At 45.1% G+C, this 21,190-nt stretch overlaps 1 protein-coding gene across 24 annotated transcripts in view; it reads right to left on the bottom strand.

The window, feature by feature from the left end:
- Positions 1-21,190, bottom strand: part of Znf185 (zinc finger protein 185 with LIM domain) — a 57,303-nt gene that overhangs the window by 14,718 nt on the left and 21,395 nt on the right. For 14 of the 24 annotated variants that reach the window (XM_076562638.1, XM_042269103.2, XM_076562646.1 and 11 more), the window contains 9 exons: positions 20,867-20,950; positions 20,616-20,705; positions 19,459-19,545; positions 18,386-18,484; positions 17,582-17,683; positions 10,223-10,417; positions 6,197-6,391; positions 3,181-3,291; positions 1,837-1,917 (listed from right to left, as the gene is read on the bottom strand). In XM_076562638.1, the coding sequence (XP_076418753.1) occupies positions 1,837-1,917; positions 3,181-3,291; positions 6,197-6,391; positions 10,223-10,417; positions 17,582-17,683; positions 18,386-18,484; positions 19,459-19,545; positions 20,616-20,705; positions 20,867-20,950 (1,044 nt within the window). The remainder of the gene's footprint in view (positions 1-1,836; positions 1,918-3,180; positions 3,292-6,196; positions 6,392-10,222; positions 10,418-17,581; positions 17,684-18,385; positions 18,485-19,458; positions 19,546-20,615; positions 20,706-20,866; positions 20,951-21,190) is intronic. The other 10 variants (XM_076562641.1, XM_076562648.1, XM_076562640.1 and 7 more) reach the window with 5 other exon arrangements.

A 21,190-nucleotide genomic window follows, 5' to 3' on the forward strand; every position in this document is an offset into this window, starting at 1 on the left:
AGGCATTTTCTCAATTGGTGGTTGACATGGGAAGACCCAGCCCATTGTGGGTGGTGCCATGCCTTGGCTGGTGGTCCTGAGTTCTATAAGAAAACAGGCTGAGCAAGCCATGAGAGCAAGCCAATAAGCAGCATTCCTCCATGACCTCAGTATCAGCTCCTGACTCCAGGTTCCTGCCCTGTTTAGGTTCCTGCCCTGTTTGAGTTCCTGTCCTGATTTCCTTTGATGGTGAATGGTGATATGGAAGTATAAGCCAAATAGACCCTTTCCTCCCCAACTTCATTGTGTTTCATCATAGCAATAGTAACCCTGACTAGGGCAGAAATTGGTACCAGCACAGTGGGGTAGTTCTATGACAGACCTGACCATGTTTGGGGGAGGATTGTGGAAGGACTTTGGAACTCTGGGTTAGAAAAGCTACTTAGTGTTCGAAGCTTGGTGAGCTGTTCTGTGGGAACTTGGAAACTAAGAATGCTGAGAGCAATTCAGATGATCAAGGCCTGGCTTGTGAAGTTCCAGAGGGAAGTTTGAGAGAGAGAGTCCATTAATGAGTCTTATAATGGCTTTTGCATATTCTGAGTTAAGAATCTGTAGTTCTGGTTAGCTGGAGCTGAAATATCAGCTATGATTAATAAGAAACCAGAAGAACTAAAGTGAAACTTTTGTTTTGCTGAGATACTCGATGCTGGTCAGCTGGGGCTCAAGAAATCAGCTCTGATTAAGAGACCAGCTTCAGTGAGGTGAAATCTTGTGGGAAGTGTTTCCTCAGAGTTAGCACACAGAAGTTGGATTCCAGAGAAGGCCAAGGCTGTACCTTGTGCTGGAAGCTGAACTTGGTAGTGTAAGAGTCACCCAGGTGGTACTGCATTTGAAGGTATGAAAGGGTGGGTCATGGAGAACAGCCGAGGCTTGGCACTGTGTGGCAGGATTTGAATTCCTGAAGAGAGCCTGGGAGAGGCTACTATTGGTGAAAGTATAGCCCAGTTGTAGCAAGAGACCCCAACAGCAGCAGCAGCAGCTGTGGAGTGGGGCCAGCCAGAGCCTAGAGAAGACAAGCTGTGTGTGCTACAGAGGGCAGCGCTAGAGAAGTGACCCAAGCACTTTGGAGGAGCCCAGAAGATGGTGAGTGGACCCCAGACATTGGATACTAAGTTGTTCACAGAGTTTGGTTTTACTTTTATTTGCTTGTGACTGTGCCTCGGTTCTTTCCTCTTGAAGTAAAAAAAAATATTTATTTTTATTTTATAGGTGCCCACAATTGAGACATTGAATTTTTTAAAAGTTTCAATTTTAGAAGAGACTGGGTGTTTAAAGAGAATGAATTTTTTAAAGACTGTGGGACTTTTAAATTATGGAATATTTCTAATGTAATATAGATATTAACATGTGATCATGAGGATGAAGAAGAAAGGAAAGGTTATGGCTTAACAGTGATATGCTTGTGTCAAGATGACAAGGGGTCAATTGTGCTGGGTACTTTTATATCAACTTGACACAAGCTAGGGTGTGGGTGGGTGGTTTAGCACTGAAAAGACATGGGAGTACCTTCCTTCATGGCATCAGAATGCAAGCAGGCAAGGTGATCAGTGGAAAGGTGTCTGTATATGAGGCCACCTAGCATGAAAGAACATGGGGGCTAAAGATGATTTTCTATCCACCTAACTAGACAGAAAACCTAGAAACCCATAAGTCATGCATTAACAGGCACATGCAGTATTCTTCATTCATTCAGTAGCTACTCTCTACTGAGTCCTGAATGAGGGAATGGGATGTAGGAATGAAGGGAGCATTGGGCCTGGTACAGGCTATGATAACAACGCTGAAACTTGTTCTTACCTGCCATAGTGTGAAAACACTGGCTTCCCAGAAGACACTTCACTAGCATTCATGTACTCCTTCACGAAGAGAATCCCTTTGCTGTAGAAGGAGCACAACAGAATAGGACGTGTACTAGAAGATTCCAGGGGACTGGGCCTGGCCCACAGAGGAGGGTCAGTTCCCCCTGCCCAGTTTGATAAAAATACAGAAGCTCATGTGAAGGCCTAGGATAGAGGGGCTCATGGGCCTCACAAGCCAGGCTGCAAGGGTAGCTGCAGACAGAGATGCCAGGCTGTTGATGCTATTGTCATGTGGGCTCAAATCTTAGCTCCTGTATTCATTTCATATTTTGTCTTAGAGATGTAAAAGGTGGCTCCCTGAAATCAATGGTAGCATGCCCTCTTCCATAGAAGCCCCAAGCCTCCAACCCTTTCCCAGACTTCTGTGAGTCAGTCCCTTCGCTTTCCTTTCCCTTCCCTCCTCTATGGCTGAGGCTTTTCTCCATTCTACCAACAATCAGAATGTTATCAGTGAATGAATGATGGACAGCTGTTTCTTTCTACTCAGCACCTTAACTATAGCATTTACGTGCTACTTCACATTCCCTTATCAATCATGTTTCAGGGGCCTACAAGTCACCTTATTCTAACTAAGCCTTTGGAAAGTCTCTGCAAGCTTTGGAAACAAGATCTGCTTCATGCTGGCTCAGTGTAGTTTCATTGTTGACCCTGAATTCCATGTTCCAGTTCTCTAGCCTGATATCAGCAGAGAACTTTTTTGGTATCTCAACACATACCTCTCACTCAGTAGGCTCCCTAGAATGGCACCCCTTCTTGTAGGCTAAAAGATATTCAATAGTACAGCTGAAGGAGTGAATATGAGAGAGAGAGAGAGAGATAGAGAGAGAGATAGAGAGAGAGAGAGAGAGAGAGAGAGAGAGAGAGAGAGAGAGAGAGAGAGAGAGAGAGAGAGAGAAACAATGGCCTGGCCTCCCTGGCTTTCATGGGTCTTCCCAGGCATGTCTCCCAGGGATGCTAGCTAGCAAAGCCCTACAGATAGCAAAGCCCTGCAGCTGACTGAATCTGCTAGTGTCCTGTATGTGCCACTTTAGCTTCTTGTTGAGATGAGAAGAGGGAAAGCATGCTGCAGGACCATGTCTAATCCTACCAATAGGCTTGGGGAGTGCAAGATTTATACTTGAGGAACTAAGAACTATATTATATCTGTCCATTTGTTACAGGATGCTAGGAGGTGTCAAAGAGAAAGCAACACAGAACAAAAGCAGCGTCCTTTACTTGCAAGGAGGTTACAGGGAACCTCCATGCCCAAGAACATTGCAACTTGCTAGATGCCCCTTCTTACATAGTTGAGCCGAAGTCCAGCTCACTTGAGGCAGCTGGAATATGCAAGTGAGTCTGTTCAGAGATGGTAGCAACATTAACAGTGACCATGGAGCTTTCAGGGCCTTTCAGCCTGAAAGAAATGGAGAAAAGAGTGAGCATGTCTCTACTTTCAGAGTTAAATAGTGCTTTATGGACTAACCTCAAGTTTGCTACTTCAAGACCTCTGAAACCATGCCAGTGCTCTGGGATGTCTTTCTGTACACTGTGAATATATGTTGTTCCCACTGGTTAATAAATAAGCTGCTTTGGCCTATGGCAAGGCAGCTTAGAGGCAGGCAGGAAGAAGAAAGGCAGAGGTGGGAGAGACCTGAGCCAGCCGCTGAATGAACAGCATGTAATGGGATGCAGATAAAGCCACAGAACACGTGGTGATACATAGATAAACAGTTATGGGTTAGTTTAAGATATAAGAGCTAGCTAGCAAGAAACCTGCCATAGGCCATACAGTTTGTAAACAATATTAAGCCTCTGAGTGATTATTTTTATAAGTGGCTGCAGGACTGCGGGGCTGGGTGGGATTGAAGAAACTTTCTGGCTACATGCCACTGTTTTGGGACCAGTAGCTGCAAATCTTATTATTGCTCTTGAATGTTTCTCAGAGATCAGTGAATAGAGCCTCTCTCTATACTCATGAGAAAATCTAGGTAAAGATGAGAGAAGACACAGCCCACTTCAAAATGACTCAGGAGTGAAACTTCCATATTTCAATTTCTACTCGAATTTCTGGACTACAGCCTAGGGCCTTGATATTGGTAATTTATCTATCAGGCTACTGGGAATGTGGCAGCCAGGAGGGAGCAGCTGGAGAAAACAGTATAGTTTGCTAGTTTAGAAACCAGACAAGACAATCCTTTTGTAGGATTAACTCCCTCGCCTCATACCAGACTTCCTGGAGAACAGCGGGCTATGGGAAAAGAGTTAGACTCAGACGTTAATGAGAAGGCAGATCAGATGCACCTCATTCTGCAACACACCAGTCACTTTGGCTGCAACACATGGTCCTGGATGCCAGCCTCCAAGGCAGCTCACAAGGCCTTTCTTTGGCTAGCCCTTACTGACTCAGTATACATATCCCAGTGATTAATAGTGCAGGCTCTCTAGGCTCTTGACTATGAGTATTCTAATTCATGTTAGGCCACTTCATACCGAAACAGTGAAATCCAGGTGTGATAAGAGACCCTGTCTCAAAAAATAAAGTGGAGAGGCTAGGGAAAATAAAAGCACTTGCCACACAAATGTGAGGACTGGATACACATAAAAATCTAGGCAATGTGGCAGCCACCTATAATCTCAGCACTGGGGAGGTGGAAATAGAGGCTCCCTGAGGCAAGGTGGCTAGCTATACTAACAGGAATTGGCAAGGTCTAGGTTAGCAAGATATCCTGTCTCAATAAAAAGAGAATTATTAAAGATATCTGATAGCAATTTGCACCCACATACAGGCACCTGCACCCACCATGTACCTACACATGCAAACATATGCACACATACCACATACATACCCATGCAAAACATTAATAAAGTGGAGAGTGATAAACAGACGAGTTCATCTTCTGGCTTCCACATACTCATACATAGGTAAGCATGCCTGCATACACACACACACACACACACACACACACACACACACACACACACACACACACACACACTGGCCACAGTAAAGAGACAAAGTAAAAAAAAAAAACATTCAAGGAGACTCTCCAATACCTGCAATGTAAATGCCAAGAGGCCTCCAAAGTTCTTCATCCTTAGTGGTAATGAAACATTTCATTTCCTTCCCAATGATCTCCTCTCCCTAACCTACAAAAGCCCACCTCCTGTCCCCTGTTCACCTTTCTCTATCCCCATCAACCACAGGGCCCATCTTTCAGGCCTTCTTTCCTCTTCTTTCTGTAGGTTGCTTCCAGCTGCTACAGGTCTTCCCTGTTAACAATAATTTGCCTGATCCCCTCTCTGTCATAGTACAAGATACTTTTTTCTTGGCTTATTACAAACAGAAAAACAGTATGCATATCCTGGTGATTAACAGTCCAGGCTCTGGGCTCTGACTATATCCTAATTCTTGTTAAGACTCTCGGAACTGAGAGGCATGGAAAGGCAAAGGTGAGAACAAGACAGTCAGTCAAAATCAAGTCAGAAGGAAGACTAATAACTAGTAAGCCCAAGAAATAAAGGAATAAAGGAATACTGAGGACAATAAGCATGTGCTGCCTTGATCAACAGCCTCTACTACACATCCTGCTAAGGCAGTAACCAGTGACAGCTGCCAAGGAACCCACAATGGATGTGGAGTTCAGAAAGTTTCATCACAAATGGAAATAAAAGTGACCCTGTAGGAATAGAGAGAATGCCATCAAGTCATCCAACAATCCTTAAGCCCACATTGTAAATGAGAATTGACAGACTATTTCAGGATGAAGAACAGTTGTACTAGACTTTGGGAAATAAAGAGTTGTTTTATTTTTTCCAATGTGAAAAAAATATTAGCAACCTTGGAATGGTCAGGTCCTGCTTTTCCAAGGCCAGGAGTCAGAAAGCTCCCATCGTGGCAGGCCTGAATTGCTCACAGAAAGTGAAAGAGAAAACATTGTTTACTTTCTACTGTATTCTGCCTTGGTATCTTTCCTCCTCTTGCAGAAAACTTCTGACCCTTGTTTCCTCAAACTACTGCTGTCAGCCAATTTCAAGCACCACACACTCATAGGTCAGCACTACAGAGGTGATTTATTGCCTTACTGGTCCATCTCAGGCCATCCTGGTTGTGGTGGCATTGAGAGAACTTATCCAAGTGGCAGCCTTCTCATCCATACCAGGCTCTACCTTTCGGAGACCTTACAACTCCACGAATGCAAAAATATTCCATATCTTTAACTCCATTCCCATGTTCAGAGGCTTCAACTGGCTGCTGGACAACATGATACTCTATGCCAGTCCTGGGTCAGGGGCAGCAGCCAGCCAGTGCAAGCTCTTACTTGGTACGATTGCCCAGTTTGGTTTGCTGCTCAGATCTGCTGGGGCTGCTCTGTGGCTCTGGGGTGCTGGGATCTGCAAGTTGTTGAGTAGCCACAGCTCGGTCTCCTTGGCAGCCTTGTGGGGGCTCAGGTGTCTCCTGCCAGGCCTCATTGATCTTGGGAGCTGTATTATTCTCCTTGCAAGCAACTGGAGTGCTGAGAAAAAAATAAATATTGTATATATTATGCTGAGAGGAGCAGAGGCCTGAACTTTGCTGGGTCTCTGGGGTCTGGATGTCACTTACCAAGGGTATTGGGGAACTCATCTCAAGAGCCAAGCAGCCACTTAACTCTCAGAAAGCAGGTAGTCTCAAAGTGGCAATCACAGTACAGTCACCTTGGTTTGGTTTCCATGACTTCAATCTTTACTAATTCTTCGATTTATCCAAACATTTCCTTCTTGGTACCACACCAAAATCATCTTCCTTCCAGGCCCTTCAGTATTTTCCTTCAAATTTTTGCCTACATGGTTTTGCTTCTCTCTTATTTTTACCATTGTGATGGTTAATCTCGACCACCAACTTGATGGGGTTTAAAATCATCTAGAAGACATACCTCTGGGCATATATATGGGGGTGTTTCTAGAGATACTGAATTGAAGGAAGGTTCTTCTTGAATTGGGGTGGCAACAGAGGAACAGAGCTGAATAGCCTTCAGCTCTGATTCCTGATTGCATATGCAATGTGACCAGCCATCTCATGCTCTGATGCCATCCATGCCTTCCCTACCATAATGGACTATTTCCCTCAAGCTGTGAGTCAAAATCAATTCGGCTCTCCATAAATTGCTTTTTTCAGGTGTTCTGCCACAGCAATGAGAAAGGCAATTAATGTAACTTTTTTCCCATTTCATTTCCTTTCTTGCTTAGGATTTTAGGAGGAGACACTCATTACTACCTCTGTTTTTTCTCATTTTGAGTTAAAAGAAAGCAGAAATGGAGAGAAATGGCTACTGATGAAGGTTTAGAGCCTACAAGTTTGTAACCAAAAGGAAGGCTCCCTTTACATCCCTGAACCACATGGATTTACCCATCCAGCTGACAGCGGCAGCTAGTCAGACAAGAAGCATGGGGATTTTGTAGAGAAAAGCAGAGAATAAACACTGGCTTCCAGACTTGTTCTTATCTACACCCTTTGCTTGTTACCTATAAGCTGACAAGTCTCAGCACTCTAGACACAGATCATAGCTTTACTCAATTCCAGCCTAGTGAGTTGACTTATCACCTGGATCCTCTACAAGCACTTCAAAGTCAACATGGCCCAATGACCTTAACATCACATCTGTACAGCAACTCTTCTAACTTCCTCATCCTCAACTAGTTCCTTTCAGTGTCCACCCTGTCACCATTACCTTTAATTAAAGTCAGCAACACCTGTAGCCTTATCAGATCACCGTCAGCCTGAGCCACAACCTCTGTACAGGTCTCCTACCTTGTGTGCTGTGCATCTCCTTGGCCTAACCCCCCTGTAACTAATTTCAAGGCTATCTCCTATATGAAAACCATGTTTGTTGGCTCCTTGGCTCCTCAGGAACAAGTGCTTGCCTAGCCCCCCTCAGTGCTTCCTGGTAAGTCACAAATTAGCTTTCATTCCTGTGGCTGGGCACACAGAGGCTCCCTAGCAAGACCTTACTCAAGGTCAGGGAATCTGGGCTTGCTTTACCCACCAGGGCTTCATAATGGGGTGATTTGACCACAGATGTGGTTACCAGGTGTTTTGAAGGGTCTACACTTGGCTGTATGTTGTGCTTTGATCTTGAAAGGAGGAGGTCTTTTGCTTTTCTCCTTGGTATTGTATAAAAACCCTTTGGAATAAACCTTGAGGTGACTGAGTATTGACCCAGGGCCCTCCCGAAGCTATCCTGTGTCTCTGTCTTTCTTATGGTCTCCTTTTATCTTTCTATCTAATACTTCCCATTTCTCTTTCCTCCCTACAAGAACCCTTTGACAAGTTGCAGCTGGACTCCAGCAGACTCCCTCACATTCCCTGTAGTCACCCTGACTCTACATTCATCATATACCCTACCCTTTTCCAGGCCTCTGGTTTTTTCAATCTCGAATGCCTTCTCTAGCACATCTATTGGGGGAAATTCTCCTTAGCCTTCAAACCTAGCTCCAACCTCACTCTTCCTGTAAAGAAAGCCACACCACTACTGCCCATCCATAACCAAAGGAAAGGAAAACAGGACCAATCACCTTCTCCTGCATCTGTAGGCTGTACTTTTTAAAACTTATTTTAAAATTTTTTGTTGTCTCTTCATTGTACCTGGTACTATGTTACATAAGGGCAATTTTAAACAAGCATTTTGTATACTAAACACATTTTCCCCAGACATCTTACCTCCCATTTCACACACCCCTCCAACTAACTCCCTTTGTTCCCCTAGCCAGTTTCATTTCTATGTGGTATCATTGATTTTATGTACCTTTAAAAAAATCTAGAAACCATAAAATAGAGAAAACATGATTATCTTTCTGGGACTAGCTTAATATGGTGATCTCCAGTTACATCCATTTTCCTGAAAGTGACTTAACTTTTTATGGCTAAAAAGAACTCCATTGTGCACAGAGACCAAAGTTTCTTTATCCACTTCTCTGTAGCTGGATTCCTAGGTTGGTCCAATACCTTGGCTGTTGTGAAAAGTAGGCTGCATGTCTTATAGCCCTTAATATACAGACATGAAGCACTAAAGGAAACCAAATTATGTGACAATAACTACAAAGTTGTTTAATCAATGTCCTTGCTCAACTGTACCTTCTCCTGTCTCCCTGGTTAGAAAGAGTCTTGACTCTCAACATTTCTGTCTTCTGTGAGGAATCTTTTGCTTTGCTCCTCATGAGTGGCTAACACTTTTGCTTGTACCCTAGAAATCACCAAGCAGCACAAGCACTGTGCATGTAATTATCTGTGTGCATGCCCAGAGTTGTGTGGAACAACACGGTGTGGGCTGGCAGTCTGACAGCCTTCTCAAGAGCCTAGACTGGAACATCTGCTCATACTTCACAGGTACCTCTACTTACAGTCACAGTACCCATCAGTCATGTACAGAGACACACCAAAACCAACATTCCTCTTCACTCTTTATCTTGCTTTCTCAAGCATGTTCTCTTCTTTGTCCTGTGGCTGTCTATGTTTCACTCTATTACTCTTTTTCATTCTATTTCTCCCCCCTCACAGTCTGTATAACTCATGCTCTCTGTTGTTGTTGTTGTAAAAAAATAATAAGCAGCACTGTTACCAGGTGAAAACATCATGAGACATGACAAAACCTAGTATCAGAGCTTTATTAGGAGGGGGAGGGGGATAGAAGAGAGTAACCAGGCCGGGGGAGACACAGAGAGAGAGATAAGGAGAGGGAGAGGGAGAGGGAGAGGGAGAGGGAGAGGGAGAGGGAGAGGGAGAGGGAGAGGGAGAGGGAGAGGGAGAGGGAGAGGGAGAGGGAGAGGGAGAGGGAGAGAGTGGGGGGAGGAGAGAGCAAAGAAGAGAGGGGAGGAGTCTGTATCTGGCTTTTTAAGGATTCCCCTGCACATGCACAGGTGGGCTTACAGAGCTACACCACGCATGCGCAGATTGCGTGACCATGCCATGCATTACATAATCACGCAGCACATGGATGATATAAGACGTAAGATCCCTACTTAGCTACTGAACTGTGCATGTATGGTCATGAAGCTGGAGTGGGGGCAGAATCATAACAGTCATACTTTTTGACACCATCATTGTATAAATAAAAATAGTCTTCACCATCCCTAGGACCTCACAATTGTATACTCTGGAAATAGCCAGGCTTCTTGTATTGATTACAACCCCATCCCAGCTTCTTAAATCTCAGGAAGCTGCCTAAGGACTAGGCTATCAACATCCTGAGCATATTCAGAGAAGAATCCACACAATGGCCTGGAGTGAGAGAAGCAGCTCCCACCTACGACGTTGTGGCCTTCACAGAAACCTTGGCCACAGACATCAGAAGGTCAGTAGAAGACCTTACCTGCTGACACAGGCCTCAAGTTTGATGACCTGATTGGGTACACCAGGGCTGCTCTCCAGCTCTGGGGTGCTGGGATCTGCCGAGTATTGAGTGGCCATGGCTGGGTCTCTCTGGCTACCTTCTGTAGCTCCATCTGTCTCCTGACAGGCCTTGATGGTCTTGGGGGCCACATTCTTCTCACAATCAGCGGAGGGGCTGAGGAAGAACAAGTATCATATAGAAAGAGGCCCAAGGGAATGTCCCACTGCACTCTAAAACTGGCCCTCTCATGTAGGATACAAACTAGGGAAAACTCAATCGAGAAGGAAAAAGGCAAGACAGTGTGTTATTAAATGACTGAATAAAGAAATTGGGAACCACAGGATAGCTTTTTGAGTATCTTTAAAGAGTTTCAAGTCAAGGAAATATTTCTCTACAACTACATTTAGTTTGAAGGCTTTATAAAACGAGTATTTGATATAATTTTGTATCCCCCCAAAATGTCCCACGTCCTTTACATATGTAAACCCACTTAACTCTCTCTATATCGTAGGAGCTATTTCCATTATTGTTCATGTAAGAGCTGAACAACACGCCAAAGGTCCTATAGACTACCTTGGGCTTAAATCAAAGCTTCAGAATCCAAGCCCTTAGCCCACTATGCACAATCAAATGAACATTGGGCAAAATCCTTACACCTTCTGACAAATTAACTGTGACCTGGGCCAAGTTTTGCCTCGTGGCTGGTCCTGACCTCACACCCCTCAACCAGTCTGTTTATCAAATGTACAGGGAACTGTGAATTCATACAGCAGAGTCCTGGCCCAGCCGGTACAGCGGTAGCCGCTGCAGTCTGCCGAGGTGAAGCCATCCACAAATTGCCCACTGTAGCCAGCTGCCCCACCCACCCACCCCAAAATTGGTGGTGATGATCGGAAAGGGAGCTCGCTGGCACAACCAGGATTTGTGATCGCCCAGCACCATCTTGTGGCTCGTGAGGGAACTGCCTCAGGAGAAGTCCTGTTGACGCCAGTCTCTGGAGCAGCCATTTCGCCTTTCCAGCTGTCTTATTTCCCAGCGGGCACCATAGCCTGAACAGGCTGCAGGAAATGGCTGCGCAAGCAGGCGTATTCATACGGAAGCGCTGGCCTAGACGCCGACGCCCAGCGAGCGCATCATGCGCATGCACCCATTTGCAGGCAGTGCACCAAATTGTAGACCTGCGCAACTGAAGTAGAAGGCAGTCTACTTGGGCTAGGCACAGGCGCATTCGTTCTGTGTCCAAGGTGCCTGTTTGCGGCAGTTTGATTGGACCTTTCACATTTTCAGTGTGTGTACCCGAAGAGATGGTGCTAGAGGAGGGCTTGTCAACCTTAATACTATTAACATTTTGACTGGATAAAGCTAGTATGTGTGTTGAGAAGAATCAGGCACTCTTTTCACTTGTACTATAGGTCGTTTAGCAGTATCCATAATTCCTATCCTTTAGAAGCCACCCTTGGTTGTAGCATCCAAAAATATCTCGTTATTATGAGATGACACAGGAAGATAGGGGGTGAGCAAGGCAAACCCCTCATTAAGAACTGCTACCCTTAGATTGGTTCCCAGTGTATACTGGACAAGAGAGGAAATTGGAGAGCTTAAGAAAAATACTGGAGACATATGCTCAGGAAATTAAACAAAAATCTCAGAAAGTGTTTTGTTATTAATATTTTTCCAGGCGAGGGGCTGGAGAGATGGTTCAGCAGTTAAGAGCACTGTCTAATCTCCAGAGACCCTGAGTTCAATTCCCAGCAGCCACTTGCAGCTCAAAACCATCCGTCTCTGCGGATCTTTCGCCTTCTTCTGACCGTCACTGACACTGCATGCAGATGGTGTGCAAAAATACAAGCAAGCAAACACCCATACACATAAAATTTAAAACTTTTGAATGAAAAAACAAACAAACAAACAAACAAGAATTCTTAAGCACACCCAGAGTTATGAAACCCCGTCATCAGGAATGTTTGCACTGAGTTTTCAAACTGGTAAACATCAAAGGAATGTACCTCTTGGAACCTGGGTTCTACAATTGGCCAGATTTAGATTTTATTCCTAGTTCTGCTCATCACATGAATGGACCCAAGTTTTCTTCCTGTCAAATTGCACAATCATAAGTCTTTCTTGGCTTGGGGAATGATAACACCAGATCAATACATCAGCTGGAAGGTGACGTTTCTGGTCCTGACATTAGGCTCTAAACAAATTTCATCAACTAGCTTGCTGAAGTTTCTCTTAAGGTTTATTAGGACAACTTGGCCACAGGTATGGTTTTGTATAAGTCACTTAACCTTTCTGTTTGCTTCCCCATTTACCCATCTCACAGTTATTGGGATAACTTTAAAGCACATAAAAACAGCATACTGTAACTATTATCAGCTAATATTTTCAGAGTGTTAATTGTTAGTGCAATTTAAGAGAAGAAACAGTGCATAACAAGGCCTGTAACTTAGAGGGGAACTGTCCATACCACCTCCCAGCAAATGATTAAAGTAAAAAGGCAACTGTAGTGATGTGAAAATCACCTTTAAGTCCATAAACCACAGCAGTCTCTTCTTTGGATTAAAACCTTATAGATAAAGTCTCATTATTATACTGAACAAGTCCCTGTTCTGTCATCCCTCACTCATTAGTCACCAGTTACTCTATGCTTTGGAACATGCTAGGAACATTTTCTCCACAGGGTTATAGGATTTGCAGTTATGTAGCTTCAGCTGTACCCCTTCTTTCTAGAGTTTATTCTCTTTGCTCACTTGAACTACCTCCACCACCCCCACAATCCCTTTAACAAGTATCCCCCTGCCCACCATCTCTATATCTTAGAACCATGGCTGTTATCTTCAGAGCACTGTCCTTCCAAGAAGACATGGGGACCTGGGATTCAAGCCTCTGCTTTTCATATAAACTAAGTACCAACCTGAAAGATACTGTGGAAACAGAATTGAAGGTTGTGGCAGGAGAATGGATCATAGAGAGAGAGGCATCATGATTAACATAGCAAAGAAACCATGGTTAGAAGACTGGACCTCTCCACACATACATCACAAGCTACTTGTAATAAAACAGCACAAATGAGAAAAAAATCATGATTTCAAATGTATGAGTGTGTGGGCCTACATAAATCACCCATAAAGGATCAAGATATTCCTCATACAAGGCTTTTGGGCTTCAGAATGTTCCCAGATTTGGTCTACTTCCATTCTCGTGTGTGTGTGTGTGTGTGTGTGTGTGTGTGTGTGTGTGTCTGCACATTTGGAGGCTAGAGGACCACCTCAGGTGTTACTCCTTAGTTACACCATCCATTGCCTTCAAGACAGGGTCTCTCACTGGCCTGGATCCCACCAATCCAGTTAGGCTATACCAGCAAGACCCAGGGATTCTCCTGTCTCCACTTCCCCATTGCTGGGATGTCAAGCTTTTTATATGAGTTCTGGAGATCGAACACAAGCCTTAATGCTTGCACTTTGCCAACTAAGCCATCCCTCAGCTCCCTACTTCCATTCTCAGGAATGCTTTTCTCTTTCTTAATAAACTGCCTCCACTTCTACTTCTATCTCCCTGGTTCTATTCTCATTGCTTGAGAGGCTGCCATTGCCATCTCAATATATAACTTCAGAACCAATCTCTACTAAGCTATCTCAAAGACCCCTTTTATGTTGTAGTACTGATTTCTTATTTAAAGCATAAGAGTTCCTTGAAAGCCATATCATGTCTTCATTGTCTGTGGACTGGTATAAAAGTAAAGTGCCACCCCAGCAGTTGAAGGAAAGTGACCTTTCTTGATTAGAGAGTGCTTCTTCATTGGAAGCAATTGTACTTAATGGAAAACTTCCTGGCACAGACAGGGGCTGAAAAGTTCCATCTGGATCTTCTGTCTCTCCATATATTTCAGGCTAGCTCACAGGTATAGCTGGCTTCATCTTCCTAGCCAAAGTCTGATAGATACCCAAGGTGCCTGGATTTCTAGCACTGTCTGCTAATGCCTTACCCCTTGGGGTCTGCCTTTTTATTTTCCAGGTCTGGTGCACTGTTGTTCTTCTTGTTATCCAGGAAAGAAATTATGTTGCCAGACCTGAGGAAAGGAATCACTAAGGTCTACTGAGGCCCAGAACAGAGGAGACTGGGGTCCATGGCTTCCCCTTTGCCAGTTGCCTTCTCAGAGGAAAGGGAAGGACTGAGTTTGCCAGTAAAGAGAGTCCTGTCTTTTGTTCACTAAAGTCACTGTCATTCTTAGAGAAGTGTTGTCTAAGACTTAGCCTTCTAGTGCTGGCTGTCCACCCCTGAGATTTGTCTCCCCAAATCCTACTTGTTGGGGCAGGCTACAGTCTATACAGAAGAGGTTCACTGAGACTGGCTGCTCAGCCTCCTGATGACGCTTTTCCACAAGTTTCCACCACTACCCAAAGTGGGTCCATGTAGGTTGATGCTGGAATTTCTGGGCCAACAGAGTCATCACATGTCCCTCTTGTAGTACTTCCAATGTGGGGAATGCAGTTCTAGGTCAGGCCCCAGCAGGCTTTTGATCCAGCTATGATTATCTGATGGGGTAAAGGTCTAAAGATGAGGGGATCCTTGGCCACTGGAACTGAGAATGAGCTCTGTTTGATAATAAGATAGATTACTGAAGTGCTGGCTGTACCTTTACTGGTACAGGCTTGCAGAAGTGAGAGCTCGCACCTTGCACACCCTGAGCATCTAGAAAAGGGGTGAAGCTAGCAGCTGATCCCAGCCTGTGGAAAGAAACCAAACCTTGTCTGAGGTCATAAGTCTGTTTCTGCATGTCTTACCCTCTTCTGAGTGAGTGGCCTCGAGCCCTAGCAGATTATGGGCAATGAAGAGCTGCTCACATAGATGCTTGGGGGAGTAAGACTCATTTTCATCTCCAAACAGCCTGATATCTGGGGGCAGTGTGGATTCAAATCACAGTTTTGATGTCTCTGAGCTCCTGGGCACACTGCCTGACCTGTTTAGCCATCAGTTTTATCAGTTAGTAAATTAGGAATGATAATCATGTCTGTCCCATAAGTAGTCTCAATTCATACTTCAAATAACACTTGGGCCATAGCCTCTGCTAACATGTTCTCCACTCCTGCTAAGCCCAATGGTCATTGATAAAAGCATAGCCCCTTCACAATTCATTTGTATGTGCCCAGCTGATACTGGTATAGAACTCTTTTACCTAGGCTTCCCAGTTAGGCCCCATCCTCTTTCCTGGCAAACTGATGATGCCCATAGGGCACCCATCAGTTACACAAGCCCCTGTCTTCCATATGGATAGCATACTGTCTTACAGTCCTTTATGTTTACTTCTAGGCCTAGAACTAAATTCAACTATTGAGCAATCTCATACAAGGAAAAGGAGGGTAGTGCTTTCCAGGAGAGGCAACCCTTTGAAAGGATTGTAAACCATTTTCTTAAAAGCACCATTTTCTTAAAAACAAAGAAGTGGGTTGGGGATTTAGCTCAGTGGTAGAATGCTTGCCTAGCAAGCACAAGGCCCTGGGTTTGATCCTCAGCTGGCGGGGGGGGGGGGGGGGGGGGGGGGGGGGGGGGGGGAGAAAGAAAACAAAAACAAAACAAAGAAGCAAACAAAAAACAATTGGGTGGAAGGGATGGCTTAAATGATGATGAAGAGTTTGTCTTGCAAGCCCAAGAACCTGGCTTTAACCCCCAGGACTCATATGCAAAACAAAAAGCCAGATGTGGTGGTGTGCATTTGTGATCCCAGCACAGTCAGACCCCTGGGGCTTGCTAATTGGTAAGTCTCAGGTCCTGGTATGAGACTCTGTCTCCAAAAACATGGTGTATGGTGCCTAAGGAACAACACCAGAAGTTGATCTCTGACCTGCACACACATGCACACACGAGCATACATATAGACACACATATACTTGTACACACACAAAGTCAAACTATTATAAGTAAGACAACTGTGATAGACTGCACTAACACCCTACAAATCTAGAAAATTCTTCATACTATTTTGCAAATAGAAGGGGGGCGCAGTAGAGAGAAGTCCTAAACCAGCTTTGAGGTTTAGTCTCACTCTAAGGAAATGGATTTGTTTTATGAGGGTGTATAAACAGGAAGGATGACTCCAATGAACAGTCAAAGAGGAAGCCACCCAGAGACAGACCCAATCATACTGGCTCAGATATTTTCTACAGTAGCCAACAGCACACTGAAGCAGTCTGCACCACTGTGGTACAGGAGAAAGTAAAGGACGGATATGGAGTCCCCACTACCATGCAGAACTATGTGAGCTACGGAAAGGGGTTTGGACTTAATTTCAAGGAAGTAGGGAGCCACTGCGAAGTTGAAAGAGGGGATAAATGTATTCTGGTTTATTTTGGGAAAATTGCTCTGATGCCTGTACAGACAGCAAAATGATATATTAGTGGCAAAAAGAACTGAGTCCCTGGCTCAAAGGCCTTTCCTAGACCTGCTCAGAAACAGAGATTTCAGAGGTGTGGCCTACTGTATCCACTTCCAGGTACCTATTGCAACTAGGTAAGTTAGTGAGAAAATGAACCTACTGAGAGAACCAGTTGGGAAAGCAGCCAGAAGAGCATCTTCCCAGGATCCTTCTGGGTAGACTTCAGGAGGTCGTGGAGGTGGGCCGACCCTCCAGCAGTTTCAGGCCTTGACAGACCAATCATAAGGTTGCTATGACAGTCTGAAACTGTACTAATATTTGTGCCAACGTCTGCATAACTAGCCTTTGTCTCCAGAGATGACTCGGATTTAGTTTGGAACCACATGGGAATAGGTAGAACCATGTTACTCCTCAAATCACCTGATAAGAGTGGCTCATGACTCAGCCAGGGCATTCTTATCTCCTAGATTGTTTCACTGATCTACTTCTTTCACTGACTCTCAGAAACATTTGATTTAGAGATTTAGGGGCTTCCTCCTCTTCTGGAAAGGGAGAAATAAGAGACAAGGGCCCCTGAATTTGTCTTCAGAGCTCAGTCACAAAGTAAGAAGGTGCTGATTCTTCCATTATTAGGTCATTCATTAGTTTGTTTCTTCCATTTTCCTCACACATTCATTCTACCCAAGGCCAGTCCTTGCTGAGGGATGGGCCTTTAGCTGTGAGTTAGGGCTTGTATTTGCTCTGCAGGAATTTGAGAGTCAATGATAGAGGTGTGGGGGTGGCTAGACTGGAATGGAAGCAAATCCAACAACAAGTAGAAAAGCCAAGAGCAAAGGAAGGGGGTGCGGGGGGGGGGGGGGGCGCAGTAGAGAGAAGTCCCACTTGCAGCAGCCCAAGGAGTTTGGCTGCTTGAACCTGGCCTCTCACCAGGGATCTGAGAGAACTGTCTCCCACTAGCATCTCACCCTCTTTTCTCCGTGCCAATGCCTGCTCCAGCCAAACCTTGTGGTGGGGATTCTGTGGCTCCTGGTTGCTCATTGCCATCATTCAACTGTGCAGCTGATTTGCTATTGGAAGAGAAGCATTTTTTGACTTTGATCAGGCTGCAACCTTGTGTAATTTAGATGTCTTAAGAGTATGTCTCATGGCTTGGGAGCAGAAGTCTTTGGTTGCCTCCCTAAATTGCTCTGATCAGAGGGAATCCAAGCCTAAGTGGACTCTCTCAGCAAGTATTTCTGTTTCATTCAAATTTAGTGGGTTGGGAACATGAATGGAAACAAAATAAGCTGGAAACTCAGTGGGAGGCAGCTACATTGGTGGCCAATGTTCAACAGAGCAAGAGACAAGGAATTTGGGGCTGCTAGTAAGCCAGAGAGGGCTGACAAAACAAACAAACAAAAAAACAAAAAACACAATTCTCCATTCGTCTAAGGCCCCCTTTCCTAATTCCCAGGGATCAGTCCACACTAGGGGTCTAGGGATCCCAAATGAAAAGATGGGTCGGGGTAACAAAGGGCTGTGAGAGAGATAGCCTGGTCTGGAGTTGGTCCTCTCCTGCAATTTGATATATGGGGAAAACATTACAATTTTGCTCTCTATAGTCCCACCCCCTCTTTCTCTCTACTTCTCCCTCTACAGATATGCAGCAATAGTATAGTGCTGGTCTGTACTTCAGCTACTGACTTTGGACCCAGGCGCATGGAAGCCCTTTGGTTGAGTGCACATGGGCTTTGTATTCTGGGGAAAGTCTACTCCCTGCAGTGAGTTACCTTTCAGAATCTGTGTTGCAATTCTTAAATTTATCCTCATAAGCTGAATCTCTTTTGAATTCTTCAGAGCATGATACTTCATTGTTTTTGTGGGAAGACCTGCAGAGGAAAGAAATGACTTAATTACTCCTCAACCACTCACACTCTGGTAGTTACCTCATCCTTAAATGCCAGCTGTCTCTTAGGAGCTGAAAATGTGCTAATGATGGACTGGCTAACCCATAAATTCTTCCCTGTCCACATACTCTACTACCTACTAGGCTACTCACATTCCTTTCATGCCATCAACTGTCACCCTTCAGCTAATGACCTCCAAATGTCCCCAGGCAGATATGTGGAAGATAGCATGGGAAATAAACAGTAAGAAAGGTGGTAGAAGTTAGATGATCAATGATGGAGCTCTGGGTAGTATTGTTATCCATGCCCATTTTCCAGATGAGCCAGCCACTTGATGCTCAGGAGGCCCAAGTGGTGTGCCCTCTAGTTTTTGATCCTGCTGGCCTATCTCCTGGCTGTTTAACCTAGTGCTTCTCCCAGGAAAGGAACTTGGACCTTTTTGCTCCTTGATGGATGCAACCCCTTCATCCCAAGCATGACACTAGGCATTATGAGCCATGGACCCAAGAACCCCACCCTAATGCCTTCTCCTATAAACAAGACAATTAAATAATAATTTAATTTTAATAAAGGGCTACACAGACCCAGTACCCCCACTCAGCTCTGTTGGCCAGTCCTGACACTTTCTGAGGACATTGGGGTGTATATGCTATGGTCAGCAATGCAGGTTGATCTTGTCTGTATTAGCATCTGTCTCCTTTGTCAGAGTCAGTAGTTCTGGCCCAGGGAGTTCCAGTCATCACTGGGTCCCAGGGCCAGGTCTTTGGCCTCATAAGAACCAAATACTCATTACATAATTATTGTTGAATAAAATATTGAGACAGTGATGGAGAATCCAGGCTGGCCACACCTCCTACCAACCAGTCATCCCCATAGTGGTAGAGCTAGCTTCCTGCCTCTCTGCTCATCTTGACAAAGGTGTAAAGGGAGGCAGGACAGCAGTGGGGCCCCAATACCTCAGGGCTTCCAGATCTGAGGCCACCAGGTGGAGTCCTGCTCTGGGGGTCGTGATCTGCAAACGGACAATCTCCTCAGTTTTCAAGCTGTGGGCCAAAGGAGAGACTGGAGAATTTCTGGGAGAGAAGCTTCCTCTTTCCCTCTGTGTCAGCATCCAAGAGCATTCTCCATCTGGTGCTTCCCTGAAGTATGATACTCACACCCATCTTCCTCCCTGTCCTTGCCCTCATCTGCTCTTTGTTTTTGAGACTTCTTGGTACTATAGCTAAGCTCAAGCCACTGATCCATAGGCCTGTGAAAGGGTATTGCCAGTCTCCTACTCAGAGCTGACTCTAGGCCATTCTCAGAAAATAAAGGGGCTTCTAGATGAGCATTGAGCAGATGTGTCTGTGAGATGGGCTTAAAGTAGAGGTGAAGTTTTCACATGGTCAAGCTGACCATATTAGAAATGCCACCAGGACATGGGAAGCAGTCCCCAACCTAGATCACAGCCCATGGAAGGCTAATCTGGTTGCTTAACTCTGTCCCTTAGTCTCTACCCTGGCTAATAGAACTGACTTATAAGAATAGACCCCCCGCTGGGCGGTGGTGGCGCACGCCTTTAATCCCAGCACTCGGGAGGCAGAGGCAGGCGGATCTTTGTGAGTTCGAGGCCAGCCTGGGCTACCAAGTGAGTTCCAGGAAAGGTGCAAAGCTACACAGAGAAACCCTGTCTCGAAAAACCAAAAAAAAAAAAAAAAAAAAAAAAAGAATAGACCCCCTTTCCTTTCTGGCTTCAGGAGTTTTTCCAGGGTGTCATGGAGACACAGCCCTTAGAAGACTATGACCTTAACCAAGACTCAATCCAGGTTGAAAGAAACAGCAACAGGAAAGCTATACCCTCTGCCAGACTCAGCAGCATTCAACGCAAAGTACAAGGAAGCATTGAGGGCTTGTTATCTGCAAAGAAGAGGAGAGTGCCTGTAGCTGTTGGGATGCTCAGGGTTTGGAAATCGGGGCAAAGCATATCCCTACCTGGAGTGAGATGGGCAGAACTTAGATGGCCCTGCACTGTCACCTCACTGCAAGACCTTCCTTGGTTGCCAAACCCAGCCAGCCAGGCCAGTGGGAAACCATGTTACCATCTCATAGTCCAGAGCTGGTTCATGATACCCACCTGGGTTCCTGACTTCCAGAGGGGCTGGGTACACTGGGCATGCACTCAATTTGAATTGCTTGAGACACTTGGGTTTTACCTCCATCCACACTGGCAAAGAAGGCAGGTGTGAGAAGTGCTGGAGACAACAGGTCTGTCTCCTAGGTAGGGTAAACTTGGCCAAGTTAGAGAAGTACCAGGAGCAAGCTTAACAATGGGATGCCACTGCTACAGTGGTCAGTCTCTCACAGCCTAAGGGGAGTGACTATTACCTGCTTAAGCCAGAAACAGGTCTTGCCAGAGCAGGTGGCTCCTGTTTTTTCTGAGGAGGCACATCTTCATCAACCACATCAACCCTGTGGGCAAGAAAAGTGGCACCTGTGGTCTTCTTACCTACCTTGGTGCTTCCTGGCCTTTGAAGGGTGTGTTTTCACCGGTGTCCAGATGAGGTGGGTGACTGAAGCCTTGGCCACTCCAGCTCAGGATGAGAAGGATATTGCCATTGAATATTCCCGGGGAAGCCATGGAACTTCATTTGGAAATAGGTTCTTAGGAGATGTAAGCAGTATAAGATGAGGTTCCGCTAAATTAGGGTA

Source organism: Peromyscus maniculatus, chromosome X (genome assembly GCF_049852395.1).
Source record: "Peromyscus maniculatus bairdii isolate BWxNUB_F1_BW_parent chromosome X, HU_Pman_BW_mat_3.1, whole genome shotgun sequence".
Taxonomy (NCBI): domain Eukaryota; kingdom Metazoa; phylum Chordata; class Mammalia; order Rodentia; family Cricetidae; genus Peromyscus; species Peromyscus maniculatus.